This window comes from Lactuca virosa, chromosome 3 (assembly GCF_052849685.1).
Source record: "Lactuca virosa cultivar CGN04683 chromosome 3, Lactuca_virosa_CGN04683_v6, whole genome shotgun sequence".
NCBI lineage: Eukaryota > Viridiplantae > Streptophyta > Magnoliopsida > Asterales > Asteraceae > Lactuca > Lactuca virosa.
This window is the reverse complement of record NC_136428.1, coordinates 90,586,387-90,608,619: the sequence shown is the minus strand read 5'-3', so window position 1 is coordinate 90,608,619 and position 22,233 is coordinate 90,586,387. Positions and strand designations below refer to the sequence as shown.

General features: G+C 33.6%; 2 protein-coding genes, 1 long non-coding RNA gene and 1 pseudogene across 4 annotated transcripts; 2 read left to right on the top strand and 2 right to left on the bottom strand.

Moving 5' to 3' along the window:
* Positions 1-681: 681 nt before the first annotated feature.
* Positions 682-5,059, top strand: LOC145166167 (G-type lectin S-receptor-like serine/threonine-protein kinase At4g27290). Its single transcript, XM_079085094.1, has 7 exons — positions 682-2,090; positions 2,178-2,255; positions 2,344-2,552; positions 3,447-3,657; positions 3,753-3,990; positions 4,406-4,556; positions 4,631-5,059. The coding sequence occupies exons 1-7, from the start codon at positions 722-724 to the stop codon at positions 4,928-4,930; spliced, it is 2,556 nt and encodes an 851-aa protein (XP_078941220.1). The 5' UTR covers positions 682-721; the 3' UTR covers positions 4,931-5,059.
* LOC145166169 (uncharacterized) lies at positions 5,051-5,976 on the bottom strand. The gene is made up of 2 exons (XR_013740418.1): positions 5,342-5,976; positions 5,051-5,225 (listed from the first exon to the last, which is right to left on the bottom strand). It is a non-coding gene; the product is annotated as an uncharacterized LOC145166169 (long non-coding RNA).
* A 1,358-nt stretch (positions 5,977-7,334) lies between these two features.
* On the top strand, positions 7,335-13,396 carry LOC145163816 (G-type lectin S-receptor-like serine/threonine-protein kinase At4g27290; annotated as a pseudogene). The gene is made up of 7 exons (XR_013739744.1): positions 7,335-8,715; positions 8,818-8,895; positions 9,054-9,190; positions 11,936-12,146; positions 12,241-12,478; positions 12,879-13,029; positions 13,097-13,396. The product of XR_013739744.1 is annotated as a G-type lectin S-receptor-like serine/threonine-protein kinase At4g27290 (transcript).
* A 1,983-nt stretch (positions 13,397-15,379) lies between these two features.
* On the bottom strand, positions 15,380-16,604 carry LOC145163815 (uncharacterized). The gene is made up of 3 exons (XM_079082569.1): positions 16,316-16,604; positions 15,869-16,198; positions 15,380-15,729 (listed from the first exon to the last, which is right to left on the bottom strand). The coding sequence occupies exons 1-3, from the start codon at positions 16,602-16,604 to the stop codon at positions 15,380-15,382; spliced, it is 969 nt and encodes a 322-aa protein (XP_078938695.1).
* Positions 16,605-22,233: the final 5,629 nt, after the last annotated feature.

The following is a 22,233-nucleotide window of genomic DNA, read 5'->3' as shown; positions in this document are numbered from 1 at the left end:
ATTGCTATTGTAGTGATGTAATGATAATAACAAAAATATAGACTAAATAATGAATTGATATTACCTAAAATGTAGACTAAATAATGAATTGAAAAATATACCGAAAATGTAGACTAAATAATGAATTGAAAAAACCTATTGCACAAACCATTCGGTTGGAAATATGAAATTGAATGAGGAATACAACAAGAGTGATCTTTGACAGTTCACAAAGCCTAATCCCATTCCTTATAATTTAGTTTTTGTTTATGATGATTTGTATTGTTATTATGAAGTTTTAGTGATATAAAGAGAAAATATATCGAATGTTAAGACTGGGTCAAAAAAATAATAATAATAATAAAGAGTATGAAAATGGCAACCAAAAGGTTGAATTTTCTTTAATTAGTATTTGGTTGATTTTATTATCTTCTTATAACTTTTATATATTTGGCTGATAATTTTTGTTTCTTTAATAATTCTGTTAAAAGACCGGTGACGATGAAGATGGAGATGGAGACATACTGATTGACGAAATGACAAACATATATAATAAAAGCCTTAAAAAACACCATGTGATGTGTGCATTGACTTATTGAATGATTCATTTATGCTCTACTCATATAATAATCAATTTTCTCAAGTCCTCAGTTGACTATTTGTTTTGCCTTTTAAGTTTGTCTGATTATGCTGTTCATTACTTCTGGGAATCAACATATGCAGAAGCTAAACATAATAAAGCATGATTCTAATAGCTTCTCATCTCTTTTTCTTTTTCTTTTTCTTTTTCTATTTGTTTTATATTCCTTCTCTCTCATCTGGAGCTAACACTTTATCCGTGGATCAATCTCTCTCTGGAAACCAGACCCTTATCTCTCTTGCTGAAACTTTTGAATTGGGTTTCTTTAAACCAGGTGAGTCTTCCACCTATTACATAGGAATTTGGTACAAGAAAGTCAAAACAAGAACCATAGTCTGGGTAGCAAATAGAGATACACCCATTTCCAATATATTATCTTCTAAATTACAAATTGTAAATGGTAACTTAGTGCTCTTAGATGAGTCAAACACCCAAATTTGGTCAACAAATCTAACCCCAGCACCTACAACTTCAACATCAGCAGTTCTTCTTGATGATGGTAATTTAGTTTTGAGATATGATTCAAGTTCAATTTCAATCACACCAATTTGGCAAAGTTTCGATCATCCAACCAATACTTTCTTGCCTGGTGGCAAGTTTGGATACAACAAGCGTACAAACACAAAGCAGATTATCACTTCTTGGAAAAGTACAGAAGATCCAGCAATGGGTCCCTTTTCTTTAGAGGTTGATCAAGATGAGAAACAGTATGTGATTAAATGGAATAGAAGTGTAGAGTATTGGGCTAGTGGATCTTGGAATGGTAGAATCTTTAGCTCCTTACCTGAAATGCGATTGAATTATATCTTTAACTTCAGCTACATTGACAATGAAAACGAGAGTTATTTTACATATTCTTTATATAATCCATCAATTATTTCAAGACTGATTATGGATGTCTCTGGGCAGATTCAACAGCAGACCTACTTGGAAAGTCTCGATCAGTGGAATCTCTTTTGGACTCAACCTAGATCACAGTGTCAGGTGCATGCTTTTTGTGGGCCTTTTGGTATTTGTAGTCAAACGGGATTACCTTTCTGTAGTTGCTTGACTGCTTTTGTGCCTAAATCACTGAATGATTGGAATCTGAGTGATTTCTCTGGTGGGTGTGTGAGAAGAACGGAATCCAATTGTGGAATTAAGGAAGAAAAACCTGGGTTTATTCAAGGTTATGTCCCAGTCAGTTATCTTTCCACATTTCTTGAAACTGAAACTCCGGAATCTGAAACTCCAAAATCGGAATTGGATGAGTCGGCATGCAGAAGATCTTGCATGGATGACTGCAGCTGTGATGCGTATAGTTTTATCTTGAAAATATGTCGACTTTGGAACAGTGAAAATCTGAATAATGTATCACTTCTATTTGTTTCTGATGATGCTAATAGTAGGACATTTCCAGTCAACATTAAAGTTTCTTCATCAGATCTTCAGAGCAGTAGTACAAAAATCAAGACCAAAGTGCTAGTAGCAGGTAATTTTAAGCTGGTTTAATCTTAATCACCCATTTTCTTGTCATTTTTACCCATGTAATGTATACAATCTTTCTTTTCAATCACAGGAATCGTTTCAGGGTTTTGTGGTCTTGTGTTTCTTTGCAGCATTGGCATTATATTCTACAGAAGGGTGAAAAGACAAGGTATAAATGCTTTGCTTGTTTCCTTTTTAAATAAAAGGATATTTGGTCTTCTTTATTTAATGTTAATTAGTGTATGTGATTTAATCAGGAAGCAGAGATAATGGGGAAAATTTTGAACATGAGTTTCAAGAAAATGGAAGAAATGTTAGATATTTGGTAGATCCAGGGATATTGAGTGCAGAAGATAGAAAAGGAATTGATGTGCCTTTCATTGAATTCAAAACCATTTTATCTGCCACGGACTATTTTTCTTTAGCAAATAAACTTGGACAAGGGGGATTTGGGCCTGTTTACAAGGTAACAAGTCTTGAATTTAGCTTTATTAGCAAACTATACTCATATCCTGTTGTCAAATTGTACTTTTTCTTGTATGTCTTTTGACTTTTATATAGGGTGTTTGAGTGAAAGTCTAGATCTTCAATAGACACATAGTTTGAAACATGTTGTGGGGTTATCAAGGATGGCCATTGATGCTGAGCTAAATCTAGCTCTCTGTTTTGATAAAGTAAACAGGGAGCCAAAGACCTTTTTGCTGATCCCATATTTTTCTTCTATATCTTCCATAGAACATAATACCATATTTATAAAAGGTACTAGAAGCTATTTTGGAAAACTATTGTGTTGTCTACAATCGTATTTGATCTTTGATTGAAGGAAGGGATTCCTAAATCTGAGACTTTAATTGTTGGACTTAGGCGTGTTCGACACGGACCTTTAAAAGCTTTTAGCTTTTAGTCTTAAGAAAAAACTGAAAAAATAAAAAATAAAAAATAAAGAAGTTAGTTCAACGGTAGGAGTGAAAACTTTTATTTTAAACAAAAAACTCATAATCCAAAAACTAATTCAAGTCGTTTTTCGGAGCATTTAGCTTTTGTGTTTTATCTAATTTCACACTTTTAAAAACTAACAACTATTTTTGCCTAACACTTTTGCACAAATAAAAGATACAGCATTCAACTAGTTTTGCCAAACACACCATTATTCCAACACAACTGGTCCCAATAATACATAAACTAAATGAATCTTATAAATCCAAATCAATATCTTGTAATTGTTTGCAACTTTTATGGGAATCTAGAATAATATTTGACGTTTAAATTGGTAAAAGGTTGCTCTCACTGCTCAAGGGAAATTAATTATGAATAAAATAGATTTTGGGGATTAATCATATGTTGTTGGTAATTATTTTAGGGAATACTTCCTGGATTAGGTGAAGTAGCAGTGAAAAGGTTGGCGAGCCAATCTGGACAAGGGCTCAAGGAGTTCAAAAACGAAGTGTTGTTAATTGGGAAACTTCAACATCGTAATCTTGTTAGGCTCTTAGGTTATAGCATGAAGGATCATGAAATGATACTACTCTATGAATACATGCATAATAAAAGCTTGGACCGTTTCATCTTTGGTTAGTTTCACATATTTCTCAATTTCTTTTTCCATTTTGTGAACAACTTTAACTCTGAAATCTAAAATCTTGGGATTTGATGAGATTTTTGGCAGATAGGACGCTTTCTGTGTGTCTTGATTGGGATATACGGTTTGATATCATCATGGGGATTGCTCGAGGGCTTTTGTATCTTCACCAAGATTCACGGTTGAGGATTATTCATAGAGATTTGAAAGCTAGCAATGTGTTATTAGATGAAGATATGAATCCCAAGATTTCAGACTTTGGTTTGGCAAAGATAGTTAAAGGCCGAGAAACCGAAGATAATACCACTAGAGTTGTTGGAACCTAGTAAGTACTAATCTAAATCCTATGTTCAAATCTAATAACAAATTTTATGTAAGTCTAGGTAGTGTTTTTGGTATGATGGAATTGGATAAGGAATGAAAATAATGTTCATTTTGTATGATGGAATGGAAAGAATAAACCATTCTTGTAGGAAGGAAATTCTTCCAATTCTTTAATTTTCATTTCTTAGCTGTTCTTGTTCTTTTTCCATTCCATCATAGAATGGAATAAATTTTGTATATAACCCATTTGATTAAGCAATTTCTAATAACATAAATATTTTCTAAAAGGATTTCATGATTTTGATTCAATTACAATATTGTTTGTTTAGATAACTACAAAAATTATTATTATGTTATTTGGGTTTTGATTAGTTTTTATTGTGTTTAATATTCTTCAATGAGTTTTTATTATATAGTGGCTATATGTCTCCTGAATACGCGCTAGACGGATTTTTCTCGGTAAAATCCGATGTTTTTAGCTTTGGGGTAGTAATACTTGAGATTATAAGTGGGAAAAGAAACACGGGTTATTATCACTATCAACAAGCCTTTAGCCTTATATCCTATGTGAGTTTTCTTAAACTCTCATCTTGTTTCAACATTTCATTTGCTTTTTAAAACTAATTTTGGATACATTTCAGGCATGGGGTTTGTGGAAATCGAAAAGGCCATTGGAATTAGTGGATCTGGCATTAGTGGAAACATGCAATTCCATTGAAGTGTTGAGATGTATGATTGTTGGGCTTTTGTGCATACAAGAAGACCCTAGAGATCGACCAACAATGGTAAATGTGGTTTTAATGTTGGGGATGGATATTGAGAGCCTCCCGGACCCAAAAGAACCGGCGTTTGTTTCAAAAAGAAGTATCGATCGGTTGCCATCGACTTCGAGTAAATCAGAGATTAATCAATTGACCATTACTCAAGAAGAAGGCCGATAGAAAAAGTGGAATCTTTTTCATTTTTTGTTTTATATAATAAAAAACATATTCAAATTCAAACTAAAAAAATTAATGTAAATAAGAGTTGGATTTAATTATATATAATAGTACCCTCAAAGCTTATCATAATAGATTATAATGGCCTCATGACCTGCAAAGAACATCTTTAAGTTTAATACAATTCACATTTCACCTTCACCCTATTTCCAACTACATGATGCGGATGAGAAGGTTTTCTTGCATAGAATAAGATTAGTTGCTAAATATGATACTCTTCCAATGTTGGATTTCGTATCTGCAAAGAAACCCCCCTGCATAGATGAGTTGCTACAGCCTACAGCTTGACCAATCATATATTGTACTACAATGCATAGTAAGACAAATAATCACGGACTTGGATTAAAAAGATACCTTGAAAGTCTGGAAATTTCTCTCAAATCACCTAATCACAAATATTAGGAACAGAGTTGATAGGGTAAGGGAATGAGTCACTACATTCCATGATCATGCTTGATTAGCCTTTAGGCTCAATTTTCAAAATCCCCTCAAACCCAAAGGAGACAGCAGGGTAGGGATGGTGGTGGCGTTCTGCTGCAGGAAACGTTTTCCCTTTTGATGCAAAACACCATTCTTGAACCACTTCCTTTGTTTTCAGCATCCCTAATTAAGTATGCCATTTCCTACGACTTCAAATCGATTCCATTCTCATCCATCATCACCAACCAATCATGTGGTTTGATGAAATTTATGAAACACACCTCTTCGTTTTCAATATGGAACCTTGAATCGATTTAGTTCTTGGGGTTGGATCGGATTTGTAGGACATGAACTATGCAGTAAGGTTTGAGTTGATTATTAATTGGACTCCTGTTTTGCCGACTGTAGCGTAAAAGGGGGTGGCAGGGGTGGGGATGGCGGTGGCTTTGTGGTGCAGGGGTGGAGGAGTGGCGGCGGGGGTTAGAGGTTGTGGTTGCTGGCGACTAAGATGGCGATGATGGAGTGTCAAAAGCGGGAGAGGGAAGAATGGTCCCGATTGGGATGAATGGCTGATGGCCAAAGGGTTTATTAGATTTTTACAGAAATGGTCCCTGCGATATTTATTAATGCCAATAAATTAAAGAAAATAAAAAATGTAAAGTCATTTCAGAAGTATTTAATCCCTATTCTTAACAGAATTTTGAAACTGATCACCTGTGCAACGTTTTCCAAATATATGCTGAAAGTACAGGGGCCATTTATGAAATTTTGTTCTATAGAAAAAGTAAATTCTAAAATATTTAAAAAAAAAAAAAAAAAAACAAACAAACGTGGGGAAAAAAAGCTATAAAAATGTTTGGACCAAATTTATAAAAATACTGAAATCAGGGACAAATGTGTAATGGTTAAATGATGGTGTGAAATCTAGGCCTGGCAATGGAGTGGGTTTTGACTCTCCGATCCAAACCCTTAACAATTATACGGGTTTGGAGCATAGTTTTTGATCCATTTACTCGTTAACGACCCATACCCGCTAACTCTTTTATTAAAAGGGTCGAGTATGGATCATCACCGATCCGCTCCATTTATAACCCGCCCCCTATAAATTTTAGAATCATACATTTATAGTTTATACCGCCTAAAGTTTACTTTAAATTCCAATCGAAAGTTCATAGAGAAAATGCCAAAAACTAAATTGTTTTTACATAGAACTCGAGGACTCAACTTCTAGACTTCCAGTATTCTCCCAAGAATTATGATGTCATTTCATTTATATTTCATCATGTAATGACCAATTTCATTTATAAATCAATAAATTCATTTATCAACCGGAACAAAGTTTGTAATTCCTATTCTCTATCAATGCAATCGACGGTCAAAAACCAATCGGAAGTAACTACGATAATGATTTTAATTCCAATCGAAAGTCTGTGAGTATATAATGTGTTTTCTAAATCAACATTTTATTTATTTAATAAATGTGATTTTATGATTTAAGTAAAATGTGTTTGGTTATTCAAAAAACCTACGGGTTACGGGGCGGGTTTAGATATCTACTGATTCGGTAGATAAGGATACGGGTTTGATTATTCAAAACCCTGCGGGTTACGGAGCGGGTTTGGATCGGATTTTGGAATTTGTTAAAAGGGTTTGGATCAAGGTCGATTCGCTCCAACCCCGCCCCATTGCCTGGTCTAGTGAAATCAATGTTGAAAAATGTAAAGGTTAAGTTTTGATGAAGAAGACTGGGTCAACGAAATAAAATAGGGAGACTGAAATTGACAATTCTATTGTTGAATTTTCGGTGATTAGTAGTTCATATTTTTTTTCTTACCTTCTTATGCTTTTTTAATGGTTGTAAAAGTGTGGTGTTCATAATTTGTGGGAATCAGAATATCAAGAAGCTGATCATAATATTGTAATCAGCATGATTATAATAGCTTCTCGTCATCTCTTTTTCTTTTTCTTTTTCTATTTGTTTTCCATTCCTTCTCTGTCATCAGGAACTAATAATACTTTAGCTGTGAATCAAGTTCTGTCTGGATTCCAGACCCTTATCTCTGATGCTGGAAATTTCGAAATGGGTTTCTTTAAACCAGGTCAGTCTCCCAATTTTTACATAGGAATTTGGTACAAGAACGTCAGAACAACTCCTGAAACTGTAGTCTGGGTAGCAAATAGAGAGACACCCATCTCCGATGCATTGTCTTCTAAATTACAAATTGTCAATGGTAACTTAGTGCTCTTAAATGAGTCAAACACCCAAATTTGGTCTACAAATATAACCCCAACACCTACACCCACAACCTCTGCATCAGTGGTTCTTCTTGATGATGGTAATTTAGTTTTGAGATATAATTCGAGTTCAAGTTCAATCACACCAATTTGGCAAAGTTTTGATCATCCAACCGATACTTTCTTGCCTGGTGGCAAATTGGGATACAACAAGCGTACAAATACTAAGCAGATTATCACTTCATGGAAAAGTACAGAAGATCCTGCAATGGGTCCCTTTTCTTTAGAGGTTGATCAAGATGAGAAACAGTATGTGATTAAATGGAATAGAAGTGTAGAGTATTGGGCTAGTGGATCTTGGAATGGTAGAATCTTTAGCTCCTTACCTGAAATGAGATTGAATTATATCTATAACTTCAGCTACGTTGACAATGAAAACGAGAGTTATTTTACATATTCTTTATATAATGACTCACTTATTTCTAGATTCGTCATGGACGTCACAGGGCAGATTCGACAGCTGTCATACTTGGAAACTTCAGCTCAATGGAATATGTTTTGGTCTCAACCTACAACACAATGTCAGGTGTTTTCTTTTTGTGGGCCTTTTGGTATTTGTAGTCAAACCGAATTACCTTTCTGTAGTTGCTTGACTGCTTTTGTGCCTAAATCACTGAATGATTGGAATCTAAGTGATTTCTCTGATGGGTGTGTGAGAAGAACGGAATTCAATTGTGGAATGAAGGAAGAAAAACATGGGTTCATCGAAGGTTATATCCCTATCAGTTATCTTTCCACATTTCTTCAAACTGATACTCCGGTATCTGAAACTACGGAATCGAAATTGGATGAGTCAGCATGCAGAAGATCATGCTTGGATGACTGCAGTTGTGATGCGTATACTTTTATCTTGAACATATGTCGACTTTGGAACAATGAAAACATGAATAATGTATCACTTCGGTTTGTTTCTAATGATTCTAATAGTAGGACATTTCCACTCAACATCAAAGTTTCTTCCTCAGATCTTCCTAACAATGCTGCAAAAATCAGTACCAAAGTGCTAGTAGCAGGTAACCTTAAGTTGGTTTAATTCCAACTTCCAGTTTTCTTGTCTTTTTATCCTTTCATTGTATATAATATTAAAAAAAAAAAAAAAATCTTTTCCATCGCAGGAATCATTTCAGGGTTTTGCGGTCTTGTGTTTCTTTGCAGCATTGGCAGTATATTCTACAGAAGGGTGAAAAGACAAGGTATAAATGCTTTGCTTGTTTTCTTTTTAACTCAAAGGGTATTTGGTGTTCTTTATTTAATATTATGTATGTGGCTAAGTCAGGAAGCAGAGAAGAGAACCGAAAAAATTTTGAACTTGAGTTTCAAGACAATGGAAGAAATGTTAGATATTTGGTAGATCCAGGGATATTAAGTGCAGAAGAAAGAAAAGGAATCGATGTACCTTTCATTGAATTCAAAGCCATATTATCTGCCACGGACTATTTTTCACCAGCAAATAAACTTGGACAAGGAGGATTCGGCCCTGTTTACAAGGTAACAAGTCTTTATATTAGCTTATAAGCAAACTATACTTGATACGCAAGAAGGCAAAAGAAAACAATAAAACGACATAAGGATGACCTTCGTCCATGGGAGGAACCGAAAATCCTTCTATCACTTGACTGATTCAAAAGTGATTACATTGGAATCTCTAACTTCAAATATTTATAACTCTAAACCTTAGCAACTACAGGGTCAAGCCCATATACAAGTAAATACAAGTAAATCAGGATTAACTACTCCAAACACTTATCCCTTATAAATCATCATTTGAGTTCTTCACTTCTTTTCGGGTTATTCATTGGGGTAATTAAATTCCAAGTCACACATTAGCAATACTCATATCATGTAAGTGTTGTCAAATTGTACTTTTCTAGCTTGCATCTCTTCCATAGACTTTGTACACAAGATATTTCCTGCCAAGTGAAGAGCATTAGTTTTCTTATTGGTGATGAGTTTATTAGATGGCGAAGGATTCTAATCATGACCCCCATATCATATAAAATTATGCATTAAATGACTTGCCACGTAAGCAATATCCAGCAAGTATGACATACGTAAATTAGCTTCCGCTCCTAAATTTTCAATTTCTAAACAGAGAATTGTTATTGTTCTTGTAGCCTTGATATATCATATCATCCCCACAGAGTATTGTTGTCACCTTTCTTTGTGGTGGTTAGAGTTACTTTGGAAACAATATATATATATATATATATATATATATATATATATATATATATATATATATATATATACTAGTTTATAACCCGTGTGAACCACGAGTTATAAAATTAATTCAACTTTCATAGTAAAAACTCATAACTATTAATCAATTATTTTAAATAAAATATTAACTAAGAGATATATCAAAATTTTAAAGTTATTATAATTTCAAATTTAACATATAATTAGAAAAAGTAAATTTAAATTTTGAACTATTGTCTAATATATCACCTTGACAAGTGGCTTAATATTAATGAGGAGTTGTATTTGGGTGACACATGTCAAAAGGAGATTAAAACTATTCTTTTATTAGAATAGAGAAGATATATGTATATATATATGTATATATATATATATATATATATATATATATATATACACACACACACACATAACTAAACTAAATAGGTGAAATCATGCCCATGGTAACTGTTTTGGTCCATACAATGTCCTTTCCAATTTGCAAACAACTTTGGTCTTGTTAGATTATGTATATCTTGAAGGAATCGTGTACATCTCCTCATCAATGTTACCATGAAGCGGGGAATTTTTCATCTTGAGTTGATGTAATTGCCAATCTCATTTTGCTACAAAAGTGGCAATATGACCCCATACAACTCCTCATTAATCCTTTGCCAACCTCATCTGGATTCAACTTAACTACGAGTGAGGAGATTTTTAAGTATTGAGTATATGCCATATGTGTAGCTAAAATCCCTTTGCCACAAGGCTCATGTACCATGTATCGATCGATTGCCGTATCCTCTTTTTATTTTATAGAGAATTCTCCTTTTAAGTTGTCATATTTGACAAACAAAAAAGTAGTTTATAAACTAGTTTTTTCAGAAGTTTTTTAAAAATTTTCCCAAATATAACCTTCATTAATTATAAAAAAAATATTCTTCTAAATCCCCTTTTATGTCATTTTATATATTCCATGCTAACTTGTCGACTAATTTTTACCAAATGTTATTTTTTATCATCTATCTTTTACCAAATGTCACTTTTTATCAGTTATCTTTTCAGCTAAGAACAATCTTTTCAGCTATCGGTTAGCTTTTCAACTAGTATGCAAAATATAGCCATAGTATCATATTTATTAAAGATACTAGAAGCTATTTAGGAAAACTATTGTGTCTACAATCGTATATGATCTTTGATTAAAGGAAGAGATTCCCAAAGGAGAGACTTTAATTGTTGGACTTATTCCAAAGAATACACACCTAAAGAAATCTTATGAATCCAAATCAATACCATGTAAATGTTTGCAACTTTCATGGGAATCAATGAATAATGTTTTGTTAGAAATATGGTTTAGTGGCACTTGGAAATCTGAGAATCGTGATAATCACTTTCAAATCGAAGTATTTGGGTGGTACTCCCAAATCCTCAATTGGATAAGACTCAGAGAAAATTAGAGAGAAAGAAAGAGAATGAGATGGTGTAATTTCGTGAGTACCAGAAAACTGACTAAAATTTGGTTATAAACCTTCCTTATCTGAAAAAACTGTCAAAACTGTCATATAACAGTTTTTTCTCAACAGTCAAACTGTTATAAATCCGGGTTTTGTATAAGGATTAATGCTAAGTCAAAATCGGGTCAAATATTCAAAGTTTGGATTTTCTGATGCATTTTTAATACAACTCGACCCCAGGGGCTCTGCCCCTTGGACCCCGCCAGGGGCTGCCGCCCCTTGGACCCCGCTCCCAGGGCGCTGCCCCCGGACCCCCGTTCGTTCAGGGGCTTCGCCCCTAAATGACAATATACTTTGATACTTGATCAAACTTAAACAAGTGTATACTCCACACTTTCCTTACTTGTTTAATATTTATCAAGATCATTTTTAGTCAACAAAGTAATCCCATTACACTTAAATAACCTTGATGATAACAAATCACCAACATGTTTGACGTTTAACTTGGTAAAAGGTTGCTCTCACTGCAAAAGGGAAATTAATTATGTATAAAAAAATGGAGTTTGGAGAGTTAATCATATGTTGTTGGTCATTATCTTAGGGAATTCTCCCTGGATTAGGTGAAGTGGCGGTGAAAAGATTTGCAAGCCAATCTGGACAAGGGCTCAAGGAATTCAAAAATGAAGTTTTGTTAATTGGAAAACTTCAACATCGTAATCTTGTTAGGCTATTAGGTTACAGCATGAAGGATCATGAAATGATACTACTCTATGAATACATGCAAAATAAAAGCTTGGACCGTTTCATCTTTGGTTAGTTTCACATATTTCTCAATCTCTTTTTCCATTTTGTGAACAACTTTAACTCTAAAATCTAAAATCCTGGGATTTAATGGGATTTTTGCAGTTAAGACCCTTTCTATGTGTCTTGATTGGGATTTACGGTTTGATATCATCATGGGGATTGCTCGAGGACCTTTGTATCTTCACCAAGATTCACGATTGAGGATTATTCATAGAGATTTGAAAGCAAGTAATGTGTTATTAGATGAAGATATGAATCCCAAGATTTCAGACTTTGGTTTGGCAAAGATAGTTAAAGGCCGAGAGACTGAAGATAATACCACCAGAGTTGTTGGAACCTAGTAAGTACTAATCTAAATCGTGTGTTCAAATCTAATAAATTTTATGTAATTCTAGGTAGTGTTTTTGGTATGCTGGAATCGGAGAAGGAATGAAAAAAAATGTCGTTTTTGTCTTATGGAATGGAAAGATTAAATCATTCATGTAGGAATGAAATTCTTTCAATTCTTTAATTTTCATTTCTTAGCCGTTCTTTTTCCATTCCATCAGAAAATGGAATGAAAATTTGTATATAACCCATTTTATTTAAGCAATTTCTAATAACACGAATATTTTTAAAGGAATTTCACGATTTCGATTAAATTACAATATTATTTTTGTAGATAAAAAAATATTATAATCTTATTTGGGTTTTGATGAGATTTTATTATGTTTAAAAAATTTTGAGTTTTTATTATACAGCGGCTATATGTCTCCCGAATACGCGCTGGACGGATTGTTTTCGATAAAATCCGATGTTTTTAGTTTTGGAGTAGTTATATTGGAGATTATTAGTGGGAAAAGAAACACGGGTTATTATCATAATCAACAAGCCTTTAGCCTTATATCCTATGTGAGTCTTCTTAAACCCGTTTTTTGTGTTAACATTTTTTATAAAACTAATTTTGGATGCATTTCAGGCGTGGGAATTGTGGAAAGCGAAAAGGGCATTGGAATTAGTGGATTTGGCATTAGCGGAATCATGCAATTCCATTGAAGTGTTGAGATGTATGATTGTTGGGCTATTGTGCATACAAGAAGACCCTCGAGATCGGCCAACAATGGTGAATGTAGTTTTAATGTTGGGGATGGATATTGAGAGCCTCCCGGAACCTAAAGAACCGGCTTTTGTGTCGAAAAGAAGTATTGAAAGGCTGCCATCGTCTTAGAGTAAATCGGAGATTAATCAAATGACTATTACTCAAGAAGAAGGACGATAGAAAAGTGGAATGTTGTTCATTTTTTGTTTTATATGATAAAAAATAAACTGAATTCAAATTCAAACTACAAAAAATCTAATGTAACTTTCAGAAAATTATAGGTGACCGGCTGGGGCGGATACATGTAGAGATGAGTGGGGGCACGTGCTCCCATGGATGGGAAATTTCTAAACATGATGAATTGAGATTTGATATAAAAATAAATAAATAAATAAAAATAAATTTTTTTTATTAGGTCCCATATTGGGTTATCATCATTGCAAAACAATAAATAATCAAGAAAATTACAAATATTGTCCCTATTCTGCTCATAATTGAAACTTTAGTCCATTTTTTGGAAATTACCCAAAATCATCCCTTTTTTGTTTCTATTTGGCAATTGTCCCCAACTCAAATAAAATGACTTTTATACCTTTTTCTAGAATTTGTAATTACTAACTAATAGTCTGTAGTTAATATAGTGTGACCCAACCAGAAAAAGTTTGGTATTTGAATATATTTTTGTGCCCCCAACTTATATAAATCTTAGATCCGCCACTGATGACATTGAATGAACATGGTTCGGTTTGGTTTTATACTACAACCAAAACTAAACAAAAAGTTCATTTTTTGTTTTTGTTTTTGTTTGTGAGTTCTCCATTAACCATGTTAATAAAATTTAACAAAATTGATACTTTTCTAAAAGAAAATATAAGATGTACATGCATGCTCATTGATACGACCTCTTCGAGTCGGTCGTGAACTCCCAAGAATTCAAAAGAAGAAAGACAATATTTTTGGAGCAATATTCTGTATATCCCTCAACAAAAATTACAAAACTTAAATACTTCAAAAAAAGAAAGAAACCAACTCACTATCAACTACTTCTACTTTTTAGGAATTCAATTACGTAAACAAGGGAAACAACTAATTGTGCAGTAAAATAAAAGGAAAACATGGGTCTGGTTGTTTGACTTTGTTCCCCAAGAGATTGTAGGGCATCACAAATGATTAATCCAATAAACATGCAGGTGGGCGTCTTTCTCGTTTGGGCCTTTCTATGAATTAAGCTGGAGTATAAAGGTGGACTATATCAACTCCCCCTTGCTGGACAACGGCCTTGTCCTCAAGGCTCTATAGTTCGGGGTGGCCTTCACAAAATTCTCCCAATCTTTCCCATGTAGCTTCTGATATGTCATAATTTGACCATTTAACCAAAATTTCATAACTGCCAGCTGGTTTTTGTAGTCAAATACTCAAAATCTCTTCTGGAATGAAGGGAACTTCATTATTTTGATTAGCCTCATCAATAGGGAGCAACGAGATCTGATGTTCACCCACACAAGGATGTAAAAGTGAAACGTGGAAGGTTGGGTGTATTTTTGAGCCTGTTGGTAGCTCTAAGCAGTAAGCTACTTCCCCAATACGCTCCAAAATGCAAAAAGGGCCATAAAAACGCTTTGCGAGTTTGTGAGATTTCTTGTGGCTGTCTTCTTTTGTCGGTACTTTTGAAGTTGTATGTATACGAGATCACCCACAGGGAAATTTTTGTGATTCTGATGCTTATTTGCCTGGTCAACCATCCGTTGGCGTGTACGTTCTAATGTGTCTTTAAGCAGGGCCGGTCCTGAGGATTCAAATGCCCGGGACGAGATGGAAAAAAAAGCCCTTAGGCATTAACGTGTAACGAATTAAATTACATAAATTGATATTTTTTAAAACGACGATAAACATTCTAGCAATAAACATAGCAAAATCATAGTATTTTAATAAGTAATTACATATCGCAACGCTAACCGACTACCCGTGAAGTGCTCCTAGCATTCTTGATTGCAAATTGGTTGATCAACTCTTCGAAGTCTATACTCTCTAAGATTTTGTTCTCGATAGATATCATCGCCGAACCGCTAAGTCTTTCTTGGGTCATTGTGGAGCGTAAGTAAGATTTCAAAAACTTCAATTTTGAGAAACTCCTTTCTGTTGATGCCACCGTTACTGGAATAGTCAACAAAATCCTATATGCAATGCATGCATTGGGAAATAATCAAGTTTTTTCAAAAACTTTAAAACATCTACATGGCTGTTAAATTCATTGGTTTCCAATGTCTCAAATAATTTCAACTCTATATAAAGTTCCTCGGCATCAATATCCGATCTTTCTTCAAACTTGAGTGCTTTTTCAAGATGATGACAAGAAGATTTAAGATCTTTATCTTCAATTCCCCTCAAATTATATGGAAATAAAAAACCAAATACTTTTTCATACTCTTTGAATTGTTCAAATCTTGTCTCAAAAGAAGAAATAGCTTGATCAACAATGTATAAGAAATAATTGACTCTGAAATTCTCTTCAGCTGTAAATGAAACTTATGTGCTACTTGAACTCTCATCAAACCTTTTTTTCCTTTGAATCAAACGCTTTTATGGAAATATTGGATCAACACCCATTTAAATAGCAATCTGCTTAGCTTTCCCCCATCGCTTTTGAAAAACCAGTTTCTCTATAATCCTTGAAGTACCCAATCAATATGTTTATTTCTGTAATAGCATTATCAAGATGCATATCATTTGATTGTAACTTTTTACTCACAATATTCACATGGTTTAATAATTGATACCACATAACAATTGATAACAAATATTCAAAGTCACCAAGTTCTTTTTCTGCTATTGAAGTTGCTTCACTTGCAATTGCAACATCATTATCTTTTTCTTCAACGTGAAGTAAAGCTTCTCGTACATTAACAAGTTGCAGTTTAATAGCCTTTCCACTCTCAACCCGACTTTCCCAACGAGTTTGACACAATGATTTAAGACTCCAAGCTTAAACATTATTTTTCAAAATTTACCATCTCTTAGTAGAATATGCAAAGATAGTATAAATGTGTTGGATGAGTCCAAAAAAGTTATTTCGTTTAACACACTTGTTAGCCATATCACATAATGTTAGATTAAGAGAATGGCAACCACAAGGAGTGTAAAATGCTCTAGGATTTAGATCTAAAAATCTCTTTTTCACTCCTTGCTGTTTTCCTTTCATGTTTGCTTTGTTATCATAGCCTTGACCACACATATCATCAATTTCAAGACCAAGAGAATTTAACTCCTCAAGTGCAATATCAAGTAGTCCTTTTCCGGTGGTATCATCAACATTCAAAAAACCTAAAAATGACTCATCGACGGTAACAGAATTATATGATAACTGTAAATACCTTACTATTATAGTCATTTGTTCTTGGTGGCCTGAATCAGGAGTACAATTAAGTATGATTGAGTAGTACTTTGTTTCCTTTATCTTCTTGATAACTCTTTTTTAATTTCTTGAGATATCAAAAGTATTAGTTTGTTTTGGATCTTGTGCCCAAGATAATGTACATGAAGCCCATCACTTGTGATTCGCCGCACATGTTCTTTCATAACCGGGTCAAACTCTTCCAATATTTCAATGACACCCAAAAAATTTCCATTACATGTTACATACAATTAACAAATAAGAAGTGGAATCAATCATAATAATTAACAAAAAGGTATTTGGTGTAATTTGAACAAAAAAAAATATACAATTTATAGTTACCTTATTGATACAACTTTTCATTTGATCCATGGAATGCTAAATTATGTTTAGCAAGAAATTTCACTACTACAATGATTCTCAAAAGGACTTGTTTCCAGTAATCACTTTCTTTCTTGAATTGTTTGTATTGAACTTTATCAATGGTTTCGTTCAAGTTCAATATCTTATGCATATCAAACCACTTTTTCCTATTTGTAAGATGATCCAAGGAAATTTCGTGTTCTTTAACTCTAGTGGTTACATGGTGCCAATCTAAATAACCTTCATCGCCCAATTTACCTTTCGAAATCCCTTTTCTAAACATTTTACAATAGAAACAAAATACCCTGTCGAGCTCTTTCGAATATACTAAACATTCTCTATCACACTTTCCAAATTTGATAAAGTTCTTGTATATAAAGTTGCAGAAGAGCGTCTACCAAATTTATCGTAGGGACCATACATAACACTAGTATCTCGTTTAGGATCTTTCTCGACCAAAAGTTTAATCTCCTCATAATTAAGTTTTTCCCACCTTCTTGGATCACATATATCAACAAGCTCTTTAATAGACTCTTGCTCTTCTGCCTCTTCTACTTCTATATGCTCTTGCTCTTCAACATTCTCTTACTCGTGACCATGCTCATCAATGTGCTCTTCAACATGTGTTTCAACAGGTTGTCTATGTATAAACTTATCTAGAGCACCGACATCTACCTTTCTTTTTTCTTCATCTAGTTTTCGCTTTTACGTTTTCGACTACCGGATGATTGTTTAGACTTCATCACTACAAGTTCATTAGTTTCAATTTTCAACATAAAGTAATTACTAAAAACATAACCCAGTAAACGAATAATGACTCAACATGACAACATTCATTCATGATTCAACATTCAAGATTTCAACATTTAAGATTTCAAGTATTCAAGAATCATTGAATGATTAAATTAATAATATAACCCAGGGGTATTTTGGGAAGAACATTCCAATTTTCAGTTTTTGAGTTAGTTTAGGATTCCAACAATGAAAACATTCATTCATGATTCAACATTCAAGATTTCAACATTTAAGATTTCAAGTATTCAAGAATCATTGAATGATCGAATCAATAATATAACCCAGGGGTATTTTGGGAAGAACATTCCAATTTTCAGTTTTTGAGTTAGTTTAGGATTCCAACAATGACAACATTCATTCATGATTTCAACATTCAAGATTTCAAGTATTCAAGAATCAAGAATCAAGATTTCAAGGAAAACTGATAAAGATAATTGATAAAACATTAAAACTGATAAAAACTAAATTTGTCAATATAATGTAATTGATAAAGATAATTGCTTAATTATCTAATTGATAAACTGTAAATTTAAATTTGATATAATCATTTACCTGATTGAGTGATTGTCGACCTGATTAGACAAATAGTGATTACAGAATACAGATTAAAACCGACTACTGCCATTGAATATTGATGTCGTTGTTGTTTGCCTATCTCGCTGAGGCTGAGTTGTCAATCTCCTTTTATGTTGCTGTCGTTGCTGACCTGTTGTGTCGCTTAGAGGAATTGTTGTGTCGCTTAGAGGAATAGAGGCTTAGAGTAGAAGGAGAATGAGTGAATAACGATTTACGAATTTGTTTTATCACATTGCTTATGCCGCCTTCTGCCTTACGTGACCTATTAGTGGACTATTTGTCTATTTTTGCACTGACTTTACTTTGGGCCAAAATTGATATAGTATATTAGTATTTTTTGTTTTAGAAAAATCGGGCCCCTAAAAGATGAAGGCCCTATGCATGTGCACAGGTGCAACCGCCTCATCACCGGCACTGCCTTTTAGAAGCCCCAATAATCGGTGACACTCTGTCAATGATGAATCAATGGAATGGATTTTTCAATCGCTTGTGCGGTAATCATGAATTGTTGGGACTAGTCGACCATATAGGGCTTCAAACGGTGTCATCCCAATTGTCGCGTGGACCGAAGTGTTATACCAAAACTCGGCAAGATATAAGTACTTCTTCCAACTATGTGGTTCCTCCCCTGCGAAGCATCATCAATATAATAGTAGGCAACGGTTAATCACCTCGATTTGTCCATCTGTTTGAGGGTGATAGGCGCTTGAATGGAGGAGCTTGGTTCCCAATTGATCAAATAACTTGTGCCAAAATCGGCTCACAAAAACTGATTCGCGATCATATACAATGGTCTTAGGAACGCCATGGAGTCTATAAATCTCATGCAAGAAGATTGTGGCAAGTGAAGCGGCAGTGAAATGAGTTGGTAACGCAATAAAATGAGCAAACTTTGAAAAGCAATCAACAATTACCCAGATGGTTGTCTTGCCATTAAATGGTAGGAGAGCCGTAATGAAATCCATCCACACGTCGTCCTATACCTGAGTCGGTATTGGTAGCGGTTGAAGTGTTCCGTACGGCTTGTGTGTAGGGGTTTTGTACTGTTGACACTTGTTGCATTTTTTAATAAAGTCAGCTACATCTTTTTTAAACCTTGCCAAAAGAATGATGCATTGATCCTGCCTGTGTTGGCATGTATGCTAGAATGGTAGAGGCGGCTTGCTGGTTCCACTCAAACTGTGAAAGTTTAAGGATGTTTGTGAACGGTGTTGCAATCTTTGCATAATGATAAACAAATCTGCTGTAGTAGCCGTTCAAGCCAAGAAATCCGCGTAAGGAGGTGAAAGAGTGGGGCGTCAGCGAACGTTGCATTGACTCAATTTTTTCTGGGTCTGCTTGAACTCCCAGTGCAGAAATAATGTGACCCACATAGTTCATTGTGGTAACACGAAAAACACATTTTGATAACTTTGCATGGTATTTGTTTTGTTGGAGTGCCTTGAAAACGTATTGCAAGTGCTCATAGTGATGATCCAAAGAACGACTATATACAAGTATCTCGTCAAAGAATATAGAAGGACGAAACGACGTAGAGCATCACGAAATAAATCATTCATGGCTGCTTGGAAGGTTGATGGTGTATTTGACAAGCCGAATGGCATAGCTAAAAATTCATAATGGCCATCAGTGCTACGGAATGCCATTTTGTGGATGTCATTCGTTGCAACCCGAATTTGATGATATCCTGCATGGAGATCGGTCTTGGAAAAATGGTAGGTCCATGTAACTCGTCCAAAAGTTCATCGACTGACAGAATCGGAAGCGATCTTTGATGGTGATGGCGTTTAGAGCCCGGTAGTCTACACAAAACCGCCAAGTGCCATCTTTCTTTCAAACCAAAAGAACTAGCGATGAGTACGGGCTTTGGCTCGGTTGGATGATCCCATCATGAAGCATTTCTTTCATGAGTTCTGCGATGACTTGTTTTTGAAAGTGCGGATATCGATATGGCTTTACATTGACGGAGCTTGAGTTTGTGTGCAGAAGGCATGAGGGCAATGAAAGCACCAGATGATGCGACCTCTTCGAGTCGGTCGTGATCTCCCATGAATTCAAAAGCAGAAAGAAAATATTTTTGGAGCAATTTTCTGTATATCCCTCAACAAAAATTACAAAACTTAAATACTTCAAAAAAAAAAATGACCCTGTATCAACTACTTTCAATTTGGTAAACAAAGGAAACAACTAATTGTGCAGTAAAATAAAAGGAAAACATGGGCCTGTTTGATTGACTCTGTTCCCAAGAGATTGTAGGGCAGCACAAATGGTTAATCCAATAAACGTGCAGGTGGGCGTCTTTCTCGTTTGGGCCTTTCTGTGAATTGGGCTGGTGCAGGAAGGTGGACTGTATCGCTCATTTTTTTAAAATTTCAATAGAAATCGCAAATACATGTTAATTGTTTTAATTTTTAGCATACTTAATAAATTAACGTATACATATGATGATGTTAGTGTGAGTATTGTGTTTTTTTTTCAATATATAGAAAAACGAAACTGGACTTGAAAATTTGTTTCATCTAGAATATAAAAATCAAACCGCTGGTTTTTTCAAATTTGTTTAGTTTTATTTTAATTTTTCTAATTTTTCGATTTTTATTTCACACAGTGGATGGCACAGCACTAAATAGCGTCATAATGCCATACAAATGTTAAGCGAAGGGTTGGAGGTTTTCGGAGGTTTTTTAGCAGCGATGGTTGTCACCGAGAATATATGAGATAAACAAAGTAAAATGGAGATGGCTAAGGTGGTGGCCCACTATATTACTATAATAATCATTTTTTTATTATTTAGATAATAAAAGCAAAAATAATACATCAAGGTAAGATATAGCTATTTTACATGGACTAGGGATCAAAACCGTAAGCTTTGGAAACACATGTATGCTGCCGATCAAACTTTTTGAAAGTTGGATTGAACCTCCAAATTCAACTAAACCATAGGACAATTTCTGTAATTTACTCGAAGACAAAAAAAATGTATAGAACTAGTGTGTTTACATGTGGGTTGCTATATGCATTTTTGGATGAATTTGTAAAAAATATGTAAAATAGGTTGTAAAAAAATTCTAAAAGGAGTAAATATAATAAAAATAACTTAAAAAAAACATGCATAAAAACTAGGATAAAAATATTGTAATAAAAGTAATTTTATGTAAATGATTTCGGAAATATATAATTTATATAAGAATTAGGTTTAATTATACATAACAGTACTTTTTTTGTTCGTTAAAATGAATATGTAAACAAGAATTATCTACTATAATGAATAAAAATCATTTCTGCCACTTGTCATTTTTTCATGTGTTATGTCATATGTCATTTTGTGGTTTTTTTTTTATTTTATTAAATTCTATCTTATATTTCAATGTAATAAATATAATAATAAATGTATATCAAATTTATTAATGCAACTTTTCTTATAATTTCTAAATTTTTAAATTGAATCTAATTATTTTAATTGTTTATTTATTTAAATTATGTGTTTAACTTCAAAAAGAGAAATAAGCACTTCAATTTTAATAGTTAAATATTTGTCTTTTTCTTTATATATTCAAACTTTCTAAATTCTTAAATCTTCATGGCTGTTTTTATTTTATTTTTTAATAACCACATATACTACATAGATCTCACAACTAATTATATGTATATACAACCTTACATGTATGAAAAGGAATATGTAATAAATTTGGAAACAAATTTTATAAAAAAAAAAATTCTAAATATGAAATATATATATATATATATATATATATATATATATATATATATATATATTAAAAGTTGCATGCGCATAAAAAATAAAGATATAAAAGCATAAAAACTATAAAAACAACCATTTATAATAACAAATGTAAAAAAAATCTAAAAAACAAATACAATTGTAAACAAA